At 42.1% G+C, this 16,131-nt stretch overlaps 1 protein-coding gene and 1 long non-coding RNA gene across 2 annotated transcripts in view; one reads left to right on the top strand and one right to left on the bottom strand.

Annotated features, from left to right (window-relative positions):
• IL12RB2 (interleukin 12 receptor subunit beta 2) overlaps nt 1-15,771 on the top strand; it is a 63,033-nt gene extending 47,262 nt beyond the window's left edge. The window contains exons 13-16 of the mRNA XM_036447887.2: nt 4,111-4,248; nt 6,919-7,009; nt 9,516-9,615; nt 14,326-15,771. Of these exons, the coding sequence (XP_036303780.1) occupies nt 4,111-4,248; nt 6,919-7,009; nt 9,516-9,615; nt 14,326-14,862 (866 nt within the window). The 3' untranslated portion in view covers nt 14,863-15,771. The remainder of the gene's footprint in view (nt 1-4,110; nt 4,249-6,918; nt 7,010-9,515; nt 9,616-14,325) is intronic.
• LOC118724521 lies at nt 13,328-14,330 on the bottom strand. Its single transcript, XR_004989617.1, has 2 exons — nt 14,081-14,330; nt 13,328-13,650 (listed from the first exon to the last, which is right to left on the bottom strand). It is a non-coding gene; the product is annotated as an uncharacterized LOC118724521 (long non-coding RNA).
• Nucleotides 15,772-16,131: the final 360 nt, after the last annotated feature.

Here is a 16,131-nt window from a genome sequence, read left to right as displayed (position 1 = left end):
ATGTGCATGAATCTGTTCCCCAGGCCACTAATTATAACTATAAGACTAAAGCAATTAAAATAAATTCTGGCTGGAGCATAATCATGGATCACGTATTCATAGCAGCTCCAAGGTACCTGCCAGACTTGTTCTAATTTTGATTTATTCTTGACTTGCCCTTCTCCTTATTTCAAAGGCAGCTTTCTTTCAGGAAAATTTATCATAAAGAAGCAACTTTTTTGTTCATTCATGAGAAGTGGGTCCAAGAAGAATGTAACAGAGCCACCATGAGATATGGGTGCCAGGGTGCTGCCTGCAAGAGGGGTTTTTACCTGGGAAACTTGAGCCCTTGGTCCTCTCTCTTGACCTTATAAGACCTACACTGTTGCTTTTCTGAGTTAGGACTTTGGAATCTAGTTAATTTTTTATTATAAAATAATACTTGAAAGTGATAAAAACATTCAAAAGTTCAGTAAGACATAAAGTCAAAATATTCATACCTTTATTCTTAGACTGTTAGTTCTTTTTGTGTTCAGCCAGAAAAAAATTTTAAGACCTACACAAGCCTGTGTGTGTGATATATATATATATATATATGGTTAATACGCAAAATGTCCCCTCTGGAGTTCAACTGGGAGAACAGGAGTTCAATCGCTCGCTATTATGTGTGCTGACCACCAGGGGGCGGAATGGAATATGGTGGGCAACCAGAGGTGGCAGGCCACTGAGGGAGCTAGGGAAGGATGAGACAGGGAGGTGGGGAGCAGGAGAACCTGATCACCCCTGATTGCCAGCCAAGCTGAAGGATCCAACCTGTGCATAAATTTTGTGCACCAGGTCCCTACACTTTTGAATAATCATCTGTGTCCTGTTTGTTTTAATTTTTATTGTGGAAAGTATTACATATGTCCCCCTTTTTCCCCCATTGACCCTTCTAACCTGCCCCCACCCTGTGTATTCTGATTTTCATCTTGTTTTCACTTCTCAATAATAAGTACTGGAGATCTTTCCACATCAGTCCAGATGGATTTGCTTCATTCTTCTTACTAGCTCTCTAGTATTCCATTATAAGACTTTACAGTCATTCACTTAACCCACCATTGATAAATAGGATGATGTATCATTGAACAGAACTGCTTCCCACTGGGCCAGCCAAGGTCAGTTCTGAAAAACACCCCAAAAGGTGACAAATCAGTTGACCTCCTCCTAAGCCATTTTGAACTCTTCATGTGGAATTTTCTCCCCCCTACCTCCCAATTTTCATTTTGGCAGAGTTTAAACTGAGACACCTACTTACAACCAAACAGATAAGCATGGTCATTTAGTTCATACAACTGTTGTTGTAGATGTAAAAGAAAAGACCTACTTTATTTTGCCACAAATCTGATGACTCTAAAGTCTATATAAGGGTATTTAAAAATCCAAAAGGGAAGGAGGCCCAGATTCAAAGTCCTGTTTTGTATTGGTTTAGGTTATATTCCTTTTATTCATGAAGCACATAATGATGAGTAAGACCCATTCCCTGTTTCACAGAGTTCACAGTATTGAAAGAGATGGAAAAGCACCAAAAAAAAAAAAAAAAAAAAAAAACCCCAAAAAAATAACCCACAAACAAAAAAGATATAACTGCTATGATCAGGGACTGACTGATTGCATTTGATAACCAGAAACCACAGGTACATTCACAAGTGCAGCTTCTAGAGAGTGACAGAGGGCAGGAGGCTGAAGGAAAAAGATACCAGGATGGCGGTACCACAACAGCAAGAGCAGGATGGATAGCCAAGTGGGAGGGCGCTATCTAATGTCTGTGGCGCTGCCCACGAGGCCCCAGACTGACAGGCATGCAGGGTGCGGTCAGAGCCCTGAGCTCTGCTGGTCAGGAGGAGCGAGCTGTGGATCTGGGCAGGTCCCAGGCATCTATGTTAGTGCATTCCCAGCGAACTATGGTGGAGACTTCCCCTCGGGAAGTTTGTGGGTACCGCCATGTGCACCAGTGGCCGGTGCTCTTCTGTACTGGTGAATGCTATGCCTTGTTCTACTTGATTATTTTTGCCCACAGAAACTAAGTATCATGAGGGCAGACACCATAGCTGTTTGCTTACAAGACAGCTAAGCACATAGTACGTGCTTAATAAAAACAGTATTTGTTGAATAACAAATGGGTGATTACCACACACACACACACCCATGTTGTTAAATCAAGGTAGATGGTGAGGGGAAAACTAATTTTTTGTAATAATGCAGCTGTTTTTCGGGAGACCACTTGACCTTCTTACTCTTTGCCTTTCAGATGATTGGCCACTATCATATCTTTCTAAACTGGTGCCTTTGTCTTTTAACTACCTGAGCCTAAAGATTCAGAGGGCTAAGGATTGAATGGCCCTTTTATCTGTGTCTGAGAACACAGCCCAGTCCCAGGCGGCAGAACCAGTATTTCCTGCATGATTTCTTTCTCCCATTACTCAACTCAACCTATTTTGCCAACCAAACTGCTAACACCATCCTCCTTACTGCTCCCCCATAGTTTCTTATTCTTCAAATATATTTATCCTTTAAATATACGTGTGTGTGTGTGTGTGTGTTTGTGTGTGTGTGTGTAAACCTTTTGGCCCAGTATACCATTGAAATTTCTTCTCTTCTGTTCCGACATCTTTTTTCACTCCCAAAGCTAAAGATGCCTTCACACTATCTGATGGTTGACTCCCTGATGCTTGCTGATGCTATGCTGCAGCAAGATGAGCAGAAGGTTGCTTCAAAATTAATATTTTAATCCCGACTTAGGAAGAAGGAAAGAGTTTTTTTACTTTGTTCTCATAGCTTAAGTCTGTGCAAGCAATTTCGTCAGGTTAGAGTAGGCTTGGGAATTTCCCACAGGGTACCTTTTTTCAACAGGATGTAATATTATAGGGCTCCATGTTGCTGGGCACCAATAGTGAGCAGGGGTAGGGAGTGTAAGGGGTCTGTTTTCCTCATTGATGTAAATTCTTTGATGCAGATACAGTGTCTTTGTATACTTGGTGCCTTATCCAGAGCAGAGTTAAATATACATATTTGTGACTGTTGAAATAATTTCAGCAAATAGGGTCATCATGTGACTTGTCCTGGGGGTTCTGAGTTAGTAAATGTGATGCTGAGGCATAAAGTGCTGACTTCTAGTCACCAGCAAAGGGGCAAGTGTTCTGAGCGAGCCAGCAGGCTGCTCCTATTGAAGTTCTGCCCTTCATTATATGTCCCCCCACCCTACTCCCACCCAGAAGATTGCTGAAGGCTGCTTACTGAAGGCTACCTACAAACAGCCTCAGTGCATTGCTCAAAAACAAAATCTTCCCCGCTGAGAATCTGCAGGGGTGTGGAGAGCATAGGGAACTAATGATTTAGGCTTAAACTGCCAAAATAAACCTAATCTTAAATACTGCTGGCTCTATGTTTTAAATTTTACATCAAACTGTAGTAAATAGATCATATTAAGCCTACTAAGCTCAATACTCATCACTTACAAAGAAAGTGGAAAATCAAAATTAATATATGTTGCTTAAATATCTGTCTCATTAATTGCTAAACTTAGCTTTCTAAAAGGTCAATTGAAAACAATTTGTATATTAAATTTCTTTCCCAAAGATTCTCAGATATACCTGGTAAATGCCAGAAACATGATAGGAAATGAAAGGATTTAACCGCGATGGCTCAGTTGGTTGCGTGTCGTCTCATGCACCAAGAGGTCACTGGTTTGATTCCTGGTTGCAGGCTCCATCCCCAGGAGGAGGTATGCAGGAGGCAGCAGGTCAATGATTCTCTCTCTCTCTTTCTCTCTCAAGTCAATAAAAAACATTTTTAAAAAGTAGGAGTTAACTACAGCTAAATAATTTCAAAAGCAAAACGATAAAAGTCTTTGAAAAGATTTTGCCCCAGAAAAAAATATTTACCTCTTCTAATATGCTGGAGAGAGAGACCTCCATATATGACAGCATGTAGGGCCTACTAAAGTATTAAGTACTAATTAAGATTATTTTAAAGCAGAAATGCGCTTTTCTCTTTCAAATTAAATGAAGCATTAACAAATAAAAATGAGTAAAAGCCCATTTTCAAATATTCCCTTTAATCTGTACCTTGCTTCCTTTATCTTCCTCTCAGAAATTCCCTATAGCGTCTCTGAAAATTCATATCTAATAGACAGCCTGCAGCCCAGAGTGAGATACGTCCTGTGGATGACAGCTCTGACAGCAGCTGGCGAAAGCCCCCAAGGAAATGAGAGGGAATTTTGTCTGCAAGGTAAGAACAACTTTAGAGATGGAGAGTCCACCTTGGGTTCCCACACAGGTATACAGTCCCACAGCCTTTGGCATGGAGATTATCAGGTTTTTAAGTTACTCATAACTTTCTTACTGCTATATTTTTACACTTGTTTCCTATAACTGGACTGCCCCACCATGTTACTGTCTGCTTGGAGACAGTATCTACTCAATTTTCAAAACTCAGTGGAAATGTTTCCTCCTCCAGGTAGACTTCCCAAATGCACCTATTTCTTGCATAATGTACTACGTTTGACCCATATCAAACTCCAAATCCAATGGGCAGGGACTGGTATCTATTTATCTCTATCTTCAAGGACTAGAATGGTGCCCACCACATAGTACTTGTTCACTAAATATCCATTTAATGAATAATGAAAATAATCTCAACAATAGCAATAGCAGCTATGGCATATCAGATAGTTATGTACTAGTCATTGTGTTAAGTGCTTTTACACCACATTAGTTTGCTGGGCTCCTGTAACCAACCACCATAAATTGGGGGTTACTTAGACAATAGGATTTTATTTTCTGGAGGCTGGAGGTTCAAAATCAAGGTGTCAGCAGAGTTCGTTTCTTCTGAAGACTATGAAAGAATCTGTTTTATGCCTTTCACCTCGAGTCTGGAGGCAATCTTTGGCATTCCTTGGCTTGTGGATCTCTGCCTTCATCTTCACATTGAGGTTTCCTTGTATGTGTCCTAGTATTCAAACTTCCCCGTTTTATAAAGATGCCAATCATATTGGATTAGAGGCCCCATATTGCAGTCTGACCTCATCTTAACTAATTACATCTGCAACAACCCTATTTTCAAATGAGGTCACTTTTTGGGGGTACTGGAGATTAGGACTTCAACATATGGATTTTTGGTGTGGGAGCACACAATTCAACCTACACAACACATACTTTGTTCGTTAAATCTTGACTACAACCATGCCTGCTTTACACAATTATACCTGGTCACACTACCAGGCGCTCAATATGAAATGAATGAAGGAATGAGGGATTAGGATGCCTTTTTACAAATGTAAGGTACAGAAAAATTACCCAAGGTCATAGAGGTGGTAAATGGCAGACCTACAACTCAAACTCAGATTTGAGTTAAATAAGGTTGAGTATGTAAAGTGTCCCAGCTATCCTGGGCTTCTACAAGCTAAGTTACATTGTTCTCTCTGGCAGTACTAGCTTGCATTGGCCCCAAGAGTAAAATACACTGTTCTTGCTGTCTGACAGGGAGTATCAAGTTGGTTATTCAGGACTGTTGTTCTATGCAGGGTACTTCTCCACTGGGAAAATGAAAAACCCATCTTCTTTTCAATCCCTTGCTACTCCCATGAAAGTTAACTTGTGAGCAGCTAATTAGATGAAGAGCTCAGCATCGTTCTAACTGTGGTGCTCCAGACTGTCCATCTGCCCAGGAAGGAAGGCAGATGCTGAAGAAATGTCAGATTGGGCTGGTTGTAAGGGGTGGTAACAAGGCTGCCTGCATTAACTCCCCCATTCAGCCCTGGTAATACACCTCTCACTGAACCTAGCACGTTTCTGGTCCCTAGTTCCCCTGCCAACCCTCCCTCCCAGCCCGTCCTTTATTCCATCAAAAGCATCTTTCTGCAAGACCCCTAGTGCTGACATTCCACCTCTTGCTGCAATGTATCCTCAGTTCCCCAAGGGCTGCAAGCTAGGATTCAAACTGCTCTGTTCCCAGGACCTGCATGACTTGGTCCTACTCTCTCATCTAGGTTCATCCTCTGCCTCACACCCATTTGTACTCCAAAGCAAGACCACCATAGTCCCCTGAAAGGGCTACTTGTTTCCCCCTCCCATGACTTTGCATATATCTCGGTCTAGTCTGCACTTCCCTAACTTGCCCGCTTAGCCAACTCCTGTCCATCCAACTCTACACTTTCGACATCATGCCTTTTGGGAACCCATCCTGAGCTGTAAATGAAGTCAGAGCCCATGCTGTCCTCTGCTACACACCTTGCACTTGCGTTTTACAGTTGTTTACATCTCTCTCTTCTGGCTACATTCATGACTTCTGAAGACAGCAGAGCCCGTGTTCCTATTCCCCTTCATATCTCAGCATGCAGTAGGGCCTGGTACGTGATTAATAATGAACACTGGATGACTTAATAATTCTGACACATGGCGAAATACATGTTCAGAGGAAGAAATCAAAACAATTTTGAAGACCCTACTTATAGAGAGGGTTTATCCAGTGGTTGGGTAAAATTACTAGCTCCTATTTCTCGAGGGCCTTCTGTGTTCAGATACATCGTCTTGGGCTTTAAATACATTAACTCTAATGTTCATAGAAACTTTCATGTAGACATAATCACTCACCTTTCATGGATCAAGAATCTGAAGTCCACAGATCACAGATCAGTCAGCAGAAGATCCAGTACTAGAATTCAGGACAGTTCACAGTCAGTGTGTTGTGTATCAAACTGTTTGTAGGGCTGGAGCTCCTCCCAGAATGATGGAATTGGCTCCCCGAGGCCCCTCCTCTTAAATAAATGGATAAAATGGCTCGGCCTCTTCCTGGGCCCAGCCACCCAGGAGCTGTGAGAGGGCCCAGAGTTTCACACGACAGAGTATTTTGAAATGTTCACTGAAGGTAACTCAATCACAGGGTTTGCTGTCTTTTCAGGTAAAGCCAATTGGAGCACATTTATGGCACCAAGCATCTGCACTGCTGTCATCATGGTGGGCATTTTCTCAATGCGTTACTTCCGGCAAAAGTAAGTTGGGTACACCTGCCAGTTTTGGTAACTGTCTTTTTAAATAATTGTTATAACTGCTATGAGTCCAAGAAATGGACACTCTCATACATTGCTGGTGAAAAGACTAAATTTACTTCTTTTTGGATTGGCAATATATATTAAATTTTTTAAAATGTCCTATCATTGACATAGCAATTTTTAACTAGAAATTTATTCTAACCCTACTTATAGAGAGGTTTTATCCAGTGGTTTGGTATAACATAATGGCATGCTAAAGTATTGTTCATAAAAGGAAAATCATTTGAAACAGAATTAACAAAATCATGATATGGCTCATGCTATCTAGCAATATTATGCATCCATTAAAGATGTAGAAAAAAATGAAATCACGAATATTTGCTAGATTTTAAAAGCAGCTTGCAAAAGATGTACTTCCATTTTTTAAAAACATAGTACACACACGATATTATCAGTTATTAAATTTGGTTGTATATATATAAGATAAAAATCCAAAATAATATGACAAACTAGCTAACAGCTTCTCACTCAGGTAAGTCAACTCAGATCAAGGGTTGGTGAATAGCTCCAATGCATCCATCCTGACATTGGCTTCCATCCGTTACACCTCATGGTCCAATGGCTATAGGAATGATAGCCATCATGCCTGCTTTCTACAACTACAGGGAGAAAGAAGGTGCCCACACTTCCCCTCTCAGAAGACTTGACATGAAAAGGTCACACAGGATATGTTTAGTTAGATTTCATTGGCCAGAACTTAGTGAGGCAGGGAAGTTTAGAATCGTGGCCTTACAGCTGGGTTGATAGTTGTCCCAATACATCAAGGTGCTCAGGTATTGGGCAGTAATTAACACTCTCTGCCCCAAGAATATACACCAAAATATTAATGGCAGTTATATCAGGCAATAAAATCATAGGTGGTTTTAGTTCCTTTATTTATATTTTCTAAAATTTCTTTAAACATATTATTTTATTGAGAGAATTTTTAAGGAGGCAGTTACTCAATACAAAGTTTTCTTCAGATGTTGTATAACATAGGAGAAGAGGTAAAAATAAGACCAGCTCAAAGCCACTCTGCCAGCCATTGAACTTGCTGAAAGGCTTTACATTTATGGAAACCCTGTGTGTGACAGGTACTTCAAAGCAGAGCTCTCTTTAGGTAGATTTTGAAAAAGTTTAACTAAAAAAGAGTTAACTAGGATCACATGTATCCTCTCCAGGGAAATAGTATCAGTGAGGGTCAAAACTTCTGCTATTTAAAAAAGGAAGTAAGGGCCGAAGCTGGTTTGGCTCAGTGGTAGAGCGTCAGTCTGGGGACTGAAAGGTCCCATGTTCGATTCCGGTCAAGGGCATGCACATTGGTTGCAGGCACATCCCCAGTAGGGGATGTGCTAGAGGCAGCTGGTCGATGTTTCTCTCTCATTGATGTTTCTAGCTCTCTATCTCTCTCCCTTCCTCTCTGTAAAAAAAAAAAGAAGAAGAAAGGGAAGGAAAGGAAAGAAGAGAAGGAAGGAAGGCCCCAAATATTCTGGCTTTAATAGCATAGTTTATTTCTCTCCCATATAAGAGATAAGTCATCCAGGTTGGTTGGTAGCTCTGCTCCACTGGGTCATTTAGGGACCCGTTTTATTTCACTTTTGTGGCCCACCACCCTTTGGGCACTGTCCTCATCTGCATGATCTATCCTAGGTCGCAAGTACCTCTGCTCACATTTCTTTGGAGAAAAACTAGTCATATGGCCACATCTTTTGTTTCAAAGGGCTAAACACATTCCAGAGCTTACCATTCTTATTAAACATCAAAGCTTAAGGTTTTAAAGATGTCATATTGGTCTTGAATTTTTAAAAAATATAGTCAAAATATTTAACCATGTGCATTTATAAGAAACAATTTAAAGGATTTTTTCCTCCTACATCATAAAAGTAGAGATGTAGAAAGAAAAAAACCTAGAGATGTAGAAAGAAAAAAACAAAAAAGCCATATTTCCTCTGATCACCAAAAACAAGTACTCTTAACAGTTTGAATGTTTCTCTATAGTATTTTTCTTGGCATTTTTTTGCATGGTCTATTTTAAGTTATTTATATCACTTGTATCCTGTTTGTTTTCTTTCTTTTAGCATAATTTACTTATTACAAACTCTTTATAAACATTGTAGTTACATGATTAGAAAACTCCCACGAGTAGGGACCATGCTTTCTTGTTTGCTGTTCTACCCCAGCACTGTGCTGGTCAATAGTGAATGTTTGTTGAATAAACGCGTGGCTGCATAGTGACATTACAGAGCAAAAGTGCCATCACAAACCCCAGTGACTGATGGTGACTCTATAACCTATCCAAACTTCACAGAAAACTAGTCCATCCTTAGATGATGCATCATTTTTCTCCTTCAGCGTTTACATTTCAGTTATTTGCATACCCCTGCATTGAAATCACTGTGCTAAGAACCCGTGCTTCCATGTCACATGTATTCACTTAACCTAATGTCAGTGTGTTCTATATCTATAGGTTGTCTGTTCTCCTGTCAGCCCTGAGACCTCAGTGGTGTAACAGAGAAATTCCAGATCCAGCGAACAGCACTTGGGCCAAGAACTATTCCATTGTGGAGGTAAGGTATAAAGCCTCAGGGGTCAGTTGATGGGGTTCTAAACATGAGCATATATAAGTTTCCCATTGCCGTTAAGAGGAAACCAGGGTACTTGGAATCCGTGAATAAACTGAAGTCATTCACACTAGGTTACCATCTGAGTCATCACTGCCCTGATGGGAGTTTTCTGAAGGTTATAACCTAAACTCAGACTGATTGCTTTTCATTCCTCTCTATGCCTATGTTCCCCTACTCCACCTTAATTTACTTTAAAAGAAATTTTAAAAGCAAGTATTTTTGCCATTTGCTTACCCCTAACCTGACACTGATTCATTCGAATTTGAGATTTGAAGCTTTACCATAATGTTTGTTCCCAGCCCCATCTTAGCATAGAACAGATAGAACCCAGACTATTTTGGTTTTAGCAGGAAGTCAGTAAGTTATCCCCCTGTGTATGGAAAAGATTTTAGGAGAGAGGTTGCTCAGCTGGCAGATGAGAGAGGAAGCAAAGGGAGGCACTGCTGTGCAGTCTGAGGTGGTGAGAACAGCTCCTGGTGGGCCAGATGGTCCATCTCTGGTGGAAGGTCTGGAAGCTTAAGACATCTGAATAAGGAGCACCACTGTGCATTTATGGAAGGCAGAGGGGAGAAAAGCGGTATGCAAATGTTCTTCCCAGGCCCAGGTTGTTGGCAGCCCCACACTCTCACACCTTATAGCCCTTCTCCTCCAAGATTCTTCTCTTCAAATGCCCCGTGTATTCTATTATCCATAACCTTCCTCAGGCCAGAAGCCGATGGTACTGGCTGCTGCTCAGGGAAAGAGCTGGATTCAGCTATGTCTGCCTCAATAGGATATCTGTCCCTGCAATTTAGTGCCTTCGAGATAAGGCTGGGATGCAAACCCCACCTCTGTTCCTTACTATGTGGATAACCCTTGGGCAACTTGCCTAACACCTGAGCCCTAGTTTTACCCCCTGTAATGTAGAATTGATAGTATCTCCCATGTGTACTGTTATGAGGATAAGAAAAGTAAAAATTATTCTTAATGTAAAGCACTTGGTTTAAATAAAACAAAGACCATTCATTCACTTTCTTCCCAGCAAGACTCATACTTGATGTCTTTTCTGTCTGTTGAGGGGTTTTACCACTGTTGTTATAGCAAGAACAGTAATAATAGCAATAGGTTATGTATACTTTTAAATTTTATGTATATATTTTTCACATATATCATCTGCATGATATATAATTATAGTAGGGTATATAATTATATTGTTTATATACATATATATTATTTTATATATACCAGGCACTTTAAAAAAAATTTTTTTCATGTGTTAACATATATCTATACAATAGCTTTATGAAGGTGTGCTATTATCCTCATTTTTCAGATGAGGAAACAGACATGGAGGACTGAGTAACTGGCCCAGCATTAGTCAGCTAATAAATAGTGGATCACAAATCCACATAAAAGCAGGATGTGCCATCCACCACTATACTATTCCTTCAAAAAGATATTTAAGTACTAGGTATGAGGGGAGTCTTTCTCAAAGTCAGCGCCTCTGAGCTGAATAAATTGAGAGGTCCTCACTTAGCGGCAATACTGTGATGACCTGTGGAATGCAGTCTGTAAGGATGCTGCTGTCAGCATTAGAGGGGATTCAAGGACTAGGAGTTGAACCAGCTTAGCTTAAAGATCACTCTCGTCCAATGCTGAGACACCAGTCTCATGTCCCAAAAGCCTGAAATAGCATGGTGGGAAGCAGCTCTGGTCAGACACCTGGCTTCCGAGCTGGTAGCTTTGGGGTTGTGTGCATGACAAGAGTCCATAAAAATCCTACAAGAAATGCTAAGACAGACACACAAAGGTTAAAGTAACACGGGAAATGGGTAACAGAAATTGCCACACACATAGCCAAAGTTGTATAGTATAAATATGTTCATTAGGGCACTAGAAATAGAAGCCAAAAATTGGGCATAAAGTAAGCTGCCATTAGGACAGGTTGAATATTTTGAGTATATCCATACAGCAGGCTATTATACAATTATTTTTAAAAAAAGATATGTGTCTAAAAATTTCTAAGATATTTAAAAGTGAAAAAAGGAAAGTTTGTAACAGTTTCTAAAGTGGATTCTTATTTGCATAAAAAGGAGAGAGATTTTAAACCAGGACACACACCCCTCCCCACATTCACAGCTATTTCTGTAAGCCTACATGTAAAATTGATAACCCGAGTGCCTTTGGGGAAGGGGTTGGAAATATGAGGGCGACTTAATCTTCATTATAAATTTCCTTTGAATTTTTAAAATTTCTTATAAAGCTATATATCTTTTATAAAAATCAGATGTTAGAAAACTGTAAAAATTTAGCTTGTACATAGCATCTGTAATGAAGGTCTTGAGACAGCCTCAGAGCCCTGTGTCACTTGACCTTTGAAGTGAGTAGTCTGGCTTTAAAGACCCAAACTGCTCTCCTGGTGACAGACCAAATCCAGACCAGATCACTCTGACATTTGACAGATTTGGCAGATGTCAGAACTACAATAGTCTGTCTTCCAACTCCAACAAAATGTTTTCTGTCCTCAGGCCCTATATGCCCCTATCATTTCTTAACGTGGCTAAAAAAAATAAATAAATAAAATAAAATGTCTTAAAGCTCTGGTGAAAAAAAAAGCCAAACCATAAAGGGGATCACTGGAATGCTAATCCATTTGGAGCTTATAAAATCTTAAAATAGTGTCCAGGAGGCACCTGAGCTATTAATGGTATAAAAGGCCCTGCCCCAGACTATCCGCCACAGAGCCTGCGTTATCAAGGAACAGCTCTATTAACACTGCCCAAGCTTTTAGGAAGGCAGGTGAACACCTCACCTTGTAATAGGCGCCATTTCCACACCCTGTGTGATCTTCGCTAGCAGCTCGCTCTGCGTTGTGAACCACCAGCCATGTTCCAAGCCACACCCACACACCAGCACCACTGTGGGCAGCGATCCAGAAAATAGAAACACACACATATCCTCTAGCTTGTGGGCCCTTGGCGACCTAGTCTCTGTTTGCAAATGGCTTTGACATGCTTAGACATGTTTTTATTTTTTATTTTTAAAAAAATATTTTTTACTGATTTTTTTTTTTACAGAGAGGAAGGAGAGGGATAGAGAGCTAGAAACATGGATGAGAAAGAAACATCGACCAGCTGCCTCCTGCATACCCCACCAGGGATGTGCCCGCAACCAACGTACATGCCCTGAGACCTTTCAGTCCGCAGGCCAATGCTCTATCCACTGAGCCAAATCGGTTTTGGCTAGACATGTTTTTAAAAAGTGACATTACTAGTATAAGACACCATGTGCCAAGAACGTAATAGGAGATTGCTTCCCTGCTGTAATTCAGTGGAGGCAGCAGCCATTAGGGGCTTCAAGAAAGAGGAAGGTACCTGGCTGGTGTGTTTCAGTGGTGGAGCGTCAACATATGAACCGGCAGGTCACGATTCGATTCCCCGGTCAGGGCACATGCCCAGGTTGCAGACTCCATCCCCAGTTCAGGGGTGTGCTGGAGGCAGCTGATCAAGGATTCTCTCCCATCATTGATGTTTCCATCCCTCTCTCCCTCCCCCTTCCCCTCTGAAATCAATAGAAACATTTGAAAAAAGAAAAGCAGGAAGAGGAAGGTGTCAAGCAGGGGGTGGTACCATAAACAGAAGCCGGTAGAGGCTGGCAGTGGAAGCAAGTGTGGCATAGAGAGAAAAAACTGTGTTTGTTAAGACTAGGATGGTGTTCCTGAAATAATTTCTGAACAAAACATGTGGAAGTGGAGGGAGGAATCTGATGGATAAGGTCAAGACTGGGAGCTTTACTGCATATAGAAGTCCAAGCCCTGAAAGGCTCCGGAGCTTTGCTTCAGTAAGCTCAGTCAGTGTGAAGGATGTTTCCAGGATGCAAGGGAGAGCCCAATGAAGCCCCTTAAAATAAATGTTAATAAAGGGCTGGGACTTGGAATCAGGGATCAGCAGCAAGTTTGGACAGGAGTGATACGACACTGAAGAGTTGGTAGACAATGTGCTGTTGAGAAGGTAAGCAAAAGAAAGTTAGTTACAGGGGGGAAAAGAATGAAAATTTCTTCCAAAAAGTTATTCTAGAGGGGTCATTCTTTAGAGTAGAACTGATGGAAGATATTATCTAAAACCTTTCAGTAGTTGTATCAAAACCCAAACTCCTTAGCATCCCTTAAAAGCCCTTCATGTGACCCCTCCTATTTCCAAAGCCTCAGCTTGCCTGTCCTAACAACTAGCAGGTTCCAGAATAGACCAGTCCTCTTACTCACAACCTTTCTGAAAAAAAAAAAATACTGTGCTTCTCAGGATTCAGTTCCAGTGTGACCCTTTTATAGTCTTCCCTGCCTCCTCCCCCAGACAGAGGCAAGCTCAGCCTTTCCTTTGCACAGTGTGCGCCTCGATCCCAGAGGAAAAGCAGCTAGTGCAGTTTGACTCACCAGAATCAGTCTGGTTGAAGGTTGAGCAGGGCGGTGAATCACTCATTGGCTGGGGGTGGAGCTCCTGCAGGAGTCCTGCTGTCTGTCTCCCTGACAATGTTAGCTGCTTCTCTTACCTCACAAAGGGCCCAGTGTCCGCCTTGAGCTGACTAGGTATTGCTGGCCGAGGCCTTTTGGAATCTGGAGAAGTCAGTTGACCAGGCTACTCACTTAGCACAGCCCTGAGCTTCTTCCTCCCGTCTCAGGAGGTGCAGCTGCCCGTGGACAGGCTCCTGACAGACTGGCCCGCTCCGAAAGAACCTGAGCCCCTGGTCATCAGCGAAGTCTTGCATCAAGTGACCCCCGTCTTCAGACAGCTCCTTCGTGCCAACTGGCCAGAGAAGGAAAAAGGAGACCAAGGTCACTATACCTCTGAGGAAACAAGGTACAGTGCCTCGAGCTTACCACCTCCAAGAGCTCTCATGGCAGAGACAGGGCAGCTAGTGGATCTCTATAAGGTGCTGGGGAGCAGGAGCCCCAACTCAAAGCCAGGAAACCCTGCAAGCCCCTCACGAGTCCTCCCAGGGGACTACCTTCCCACCCAGGAGGGCTACTTACCCTCCAACATAGATTACCTCCCTGCACAGGAGGCTCCTGGAGCTGAGCCCCTGAAAGAACTGGAACCTCAGCACATCTCCCTGTCTGTGTTCCCCTCAAGTTCCCTGCACCCGCTCCCCTTCTCCTGTGGTGAGAAGCTGACTTTGGACCGGTTGAAGATGGGGTGCGGTTCCCTCATGCTTTGAGTGAAGCTTGAAACTTGTAAAAGTCAAAGTGCTCCCAACCAGCACAGCAGGCCCATGGACCCAGCCCTCTGCTCGCTGTCATCACCTCTGGTGCTACCATTAGGTCTGGTTGCAGCTAGAGGGCAGTCAAGCCAGCTCAGGGTGATCTCAGGCACTGAGAGTTGGCTTTAGCCCAGATACCTCATCTTTCCTTGATATTACATCGTTCACTGTGTGGTCCTACAGACTCCAACCTAAGTTCCCGCAACTTTCTTGGCTTTGCTGGAGAGTGGAAACTAAAACTCTTACTGGCAATGGCACACTCCTGGGGACTATTCACACAACTGTTTATAAAGCAGCTACTACATACCAGGTCTTACGTCTCACTGTCTTGTCCTGGTTGTTGGCTCTTTGGAATGTGCCAAATATGACTGAAGAACTGAATTTTGATTGTCATTAAATCACACATGGCTAATAACTACTGTGTTCAACACAACTACAGATAATGGACACTGTGAGAATTATGGGGAACCTTCAAAACAGATCAGCCTAGTTTTACAATTGACATAAAGACTCTGGGAAACATCAATATAAAAGGATTCCAGAATGGTTCTGTCCTTATTTGTGGAGACCGAAGAATGCATTTCTCCCCCTTTGCTAGTTTGTTTTGTCTTCACCATTCAGTGAATCCAGAGCAGCCTGATGGTAGAAAGCTACTGTAGACAGCCTCCCCTCTAAAATCACATGTCTTGAAAGGGAGTGGGCCACAGGCTGCCTTCAGGACCAGGGCTATCTCAGGGTCTAAAGACCCAAAACTGTCACACTCTTGTCATCTTTCTCCTGCTTTCCCTCCTGGGGAAAACTACAATGATCTTTTCCTCAGCACAAATTAAATTCAGAACATGACCCACACTTTACTGTGGCCCTGGCCTGTCACCTCCTCTATCCAGTCACTGTAGGCATTTCTGGTAAGCTGGTGGCCCAATTGCTGATAGCAACTTTCAGGTCCAAGTTTTTCTTCTTAAATCCCTGTCAAGCATGGAACCTACTTCCTACCTCCATCCCACCCACTGGAACTGAGGCATTCCTCAGAGCTTCAGCAACTGAAGTAACAAACATTGCTCTGCTGTTGTTCATGCGCAACTCTTTACCCATGCTTCTTGCCATTCTAGACTCAACATATTTTCTCCCAGGCTTTTCCTTCCTTACATTTCTATTCTTCTCTCTTTAGCTGCCAAGTGTAGTCCCTTGCATCTCAGCAGCTCTGTAATTGGCTTGTTTACCTCATTT

Source organism: Pipistrellus kuhlii, unplaced genomic scaffold, assembly GCF_014108245.1.
Source record: "Pipistrellus kuhlii isolate mPipKuh1 unplaced genomic scaffold, mPipKuh1.p scaffold_m20_p_2, whole genome shotgun sequence".
NCBI lineage: Eukaryota > Metazoa > Chordata > Mammalia > Chiroptera > Vespertilionidae > Pipistrellus > Pipistrellus kuhlii.
The sequence above is the reverse complement of the archived record's forward strand: the minus strand, read 5'-3'. Positions and strand labels throughout refer to the sequence as shown.